The sequence below is a fragment of the Phaseolus vulgaris genome, chromosome 9, assembly GCF_000499845.2.
Source record: "Phaseolus vulgaris cultivar G19833 chromosome 9, P. vulgaris v2.0, whole genome shotgun sequence".
NCBI lineage: Eukaryota > Viridiplantae > Streptophyta > Magnoliopsida > Fabales > Fabaceae > Phaseolus > Phaseolus vulgaris.
The window spans coordinates 29,775,793-29,780,253 of record NC_023751.2 but is presented as its reverse complement, the minus strand read 5'-3'; the positions used below and the strand labels follow the sequence as shown (position 1 = coordinate 29,780,253).

General features: G+C 37.3%; 1 protein-coding gene across 1 annotated transcript; it reads left to right on the top strand.

Moving 5' to 3' along the window:
* Nucleotides 1-569: 569 nt before the first annotated feature.
* LOC137821889 (probable LRR receptor-like serine/threonine-protein kinase At2g24230) lies at nt 570-4,078 on the top strand. The gene has a single exon (XM_068626683.1). It carries the CDS (start codon nt 1,283-1,285, stop codon nt 3,851-3,853), a length of 2,571 nt encoding a protein of 856 aa, XP_068482784.1. The 5' UTR covers nt 570-1,282; the 3' UTR covers nt 3,854-4,078.
* The last annotated feature ends 383 nt before the right edge of the window (nt 4,079-4,461 follow it).

The window sequence follows — 4,461 nt, the reverse complement described above, 5'->3', positions numbered from 1 at the left end:
TTTGTTCTTAATATTTTTTGGCCTAATTGACCAAATTACAATTTTATAATTTTAATTAGAATTGAGAAACCTACTGTAATGATATAAATATAGGTAAAAGTTATGGTAGAATCAACAATTAAGAATGAGGGTAAGAAGGATCACGTAATGTTGGTTATATAACATTGTCAACCAAGAAATCGCATTCCTCCTTAAATAATTCATCTTTTTTTTTCTCAAATTATCGGGTTAAAATAAATTTTTTAATTTATTAAATTAACTGTGTAATTAAATTCGTTGACCTGAAAAAGATAAAATTGTATGAAAAAAAAAAGTAGTAAAATCAATTTCCAATGAGTCTTTGATATATTATTAATATTTGAGTCATTTGGATATTCTTTTCTACTTACCAGATTTCATAATTTTTCTTGTTTCCCTCTAGGCATGATAGGAATGGATGATCCTGCCCTTACGAAGAAGGACCTGCTTTATTTTCTTCTTACTTTGAACCATAATGGCGAAATAACATATCAATGGACCCAAAAAAAGGTGATAAATACTCAATGAAGAATCATTGAATTCCCACCAACAATTTCTTGATACATTCACCAACCGCATCCACAAAGCAATTCTCATTCAATTCCCTCTCATTTATGATCCGACCAGAACCCCACCTTGCTCTTTACTTTTCCTTACTCATTCATATTGTTCTGCATGTTGCACCGTCTCTTCCTCGCTCATTCACTGTGTGAAAAAGGGTAAAAATAAAATAAATTTTTGTTTCTTAAAGATCTAGCTTACCCTATGCTCTGCTACAGAAGTAAAGTACCTTAGCTTTGAGCTTAAGACAAAGACAATAATAACTTGTTTCTTGCATTGCATGGTTTGTGTCTTTCTTTTGTCCTTCAGGGATCTACAAAGAAGGTCAAAGAAGGTCTCTCAGATGTTTTTTTCGTAGAAGTCCATAACCTTTGTGTAATGTTACATCAGAGCTACTTAATTTTTCTTTAAAAACATCGTGGTACTAGTAGTTGTAACCCCGTTGTCATTTAGTCCTTCTGCAGCAAAAGCGTAAAGCATAATTTTTTTTCAGTATTTTCCTTCGGAGACAGTACCATTACAGATAGTGTATGGAGATATGGAGTGTAGAAAAGCACTTGAGACTTTTCCATGGACTCGCACCAATCTATGCTTATTCTGGTGTTGAAGTTCTGAGAGGGGCATTTTCCAAGTTGGTGGAGGCTTTGCCGTGAGTGGCTAACTATTTTGCATCATTTCTCAGTGACCGACTTCACTCCTGTATATGATGGGTTTGGGAGTGTTGGGTTCTGTTCTAGTTCTGACACTCTTCTTCAAGCACTTAGCATCCCAGCAACCAAACACTGATGATTTCCTTGTGTCTGAGTTTTTGAAGAAGATGGGCTTAGCATCCTCCCAGGTCTACAACTTTTCTGCTTCTGTTTGTTCATGGCAAGGGGTTTCATGTGATGCCAAGAGAGAACATGTTATTGGGTTAGTCTTTTCTGGCATGGACCTTTCTGGTCCTGTTCCAGACACCACCATAGGCAAGCTCACCAAGCTTCGATCTTTGGACCTTAGCCACAACAAAATCACCGACTTGCCTTCTGATTTCTGGAGTTTTAGCATGCTCAAGAACCTTAACCTCTCCGGCAATCAGATTTCTGGTTCATTGACTAACAACATAGGAAACTTTGGTTTGCTAGAAGTATTGGACTTGTCCAGCAACAATTTCTCTGGGGAAATTCCTGAAGCTATTAGTTCCCTCGTGAGTCTGAAAGTCATCAAACTTGACCACAACCGGTTTGAGCAAAGAATACCTTCTGGGATTCTTGAGTGTCGTTCTCTTGTTTCAATTGATCTTTCTTCAAATCGGTTAAGTGGGACAGTTCCGGATGAGTTTGGTGCTGCTTTTCCTAATCTCATTACCTTGAACCTTGCTGGGAATAGTATTAATGGCAGTGATTCTGATATTTCTGGGTTGAAGTCCATTGTGAGTCTCAACATATCTGGAAATTCCTTTCAGGGTTCTGTGATGAAGTTATTTCAGGGAAGGCTTGAGGTCATGGATCTTAGAAGAAACCATTTTGAAGGTCGCATTTCTCAGGTACATTCCATCTCTAGTTACAATTGGTCTCATTTAGTTTATCTTGACTTGTCAGAGAATCAGCTAGATGGGGAGATTTCCCAAAATTTTATTGAATCCAAGAATCTGAAGCACCTTAATCTTGCCCACAATAGATTTAGCAGACAGAAATTCCCCAAGATTGAAAAGCTATCTGGATTGGAATACCTGAACTTGTCCAAAACTAGTCTCATTGGTTACATTCCTGCTGAAATCTCACAACTTCGTAATTTGAGTGCACTTGATGTTTCTATGAACCATCTTACAGGAAAAATTCCTTTACTGAACAATACAAACCTTCAAGTTCTTGACCTTTCAAACAACAATCTGAGCGGAGATGTCCCATCATCGGTCATAGAGAAACTTCCTTTAATGGAAAAATACAACTTCTCTTATAACAACTTATCCTTCTGTGCTTTGGAAACCAAATCAGCTATCATCCAAAGAGCATTTTATGGATCAGTGAACAGTTGCCCTATTGCTGTAAAGCCAAGTCTTCCAAAAAAAAGAGCCACTGAAAACAAGGGAATGAAGCTAGCTCTAGCATTGACCTTCTCAATGATCTGCTTGATTGCTGGGCTTATGCTTCTAGCTTTTGGTTGCCTTAAGAAAACAAAACCATGGCCTGTTAAACAAACTTCATACAAAGAAGAACATAACATATCAGGTCCCTTTTCATTCCACACAGATTCAACCACTTGGGTGGCTGATGTTAAACAAGCAACATCCGTCCCAGTGGTAATCTTTGACAAGCCACTGTTAAATATCACATTTGCAGACCTCTTGGCTGCAACTTCAAATTTTGATAGGGGTACCCTTTTGGCTGAAGGGAAATTTGGGCCTGTTTATAGAGGATTTCTACCAGGTGGTATTCATGTAGCAGTTAAAGTACTGGTGGTTGGATCCACTCTTACAGATAAAGAAGCTGCAAGAGAACTTGAGTATCTTGGAAGAATAAAGCATCCCAATCTTGTTCCTCTAACCGGATACTGTGTAGCTGGGGATCAGCGGATTGCTATATATGACTACATGGAGAATGGAAACTTACAAAATTTGCTTTATGACTTGCCACTTGGTGTTGTTCTTCAAAGTACAGATGATTGGAGCACAGATACATGGGAAGAAGATGGCAGTGATGGGATCCAAAATGCTGGATCAGAAGGAGGCCTCACAACTTGGAGATTTCGCCATAAAATTGCACTCGGCACTGCAAGAGCATTGGCATTTCTGCATCATGGATGCTCCCCACCAATCATTCACAGAGATCTTAAAGCTAGCAGTGTATATTTGGACTATAACTTGGAGCCAAGACTTTCAGATTTTGGGTTGGCTAAGATTTTTGGGAGTGGCTTGGATGAGGAGATTGGACTTTGTTCACCTGGTTATGTTCCACCAGAGTTTTCTCAACCAGAATTCTACACCTCAACTCCAAAATCAGATGTGTACTGTTTTGGGGTTGTTCTCTTTGAGCTACTATCTGGGAAGAAGCCTGTTGGAGATGATTATCCTGATGTGAAAGAAGCAACTTTGGTTAGTTGGGTGAGAGGGTTAGTGAGAGAGAACAAAGCTTCAAGAGCCATTGATCCAAAAATTCATTACACTGGAGCAGAAGAGCAAATGGAGGAGGCCCTTAAGATTGGTTATCTCTGCACTGCTGAACTTCCTTCCAAGCGACCAAGCATGCAGCAGATAGTTGGACTTCTTAAAGATATTGAACCTTCTCCTCATTAGCATCAAAATAAACAAATGTTGTGGTTTCTTTTCATTTTATCACTTCCACTTTTTCTACTTCAGGAGAGTGTCCCTTGAAACCATGAAGTAAATGTAAAATCACTTCAAATATTATAACTGTTTTCATGTTTTGCAGCCTTTAGATATTAGGTCTATAATGGTATCTTAGTAAATAGAGAAGTTAAATCTCTATTTATTTAGAATCCTGACATGCTCATGACTCAACATTGAATTGTTCTAGATTACAACTGTTGAATTGTTCTAGATTATAACTATTAAGAGTAAAAGGATGTCATTGATGTCATGTCATTGAATTATTCCAAATTACAACGGTTAAGAGTAGAAGGACATGAACTCGTATAAGAAGATGATTTCTTTTTAAAGATGGTAAACTAATGTATTTGATGATGCAGTTATCACATTAATATTTTTTTTCCATTAAAATCTCTAGAAATTAAGTTCAAGTGAATTAGTTTATTTTAATCTTATTTGGTATCAGAATCAAATTTATATGATTTAGAAACTGATCATGTTTGTTTTAAACAACATTGGATAAATTTCATCGGTTGATCACCCTCTTAATATGACACTTATGCAACGCGTTTAGT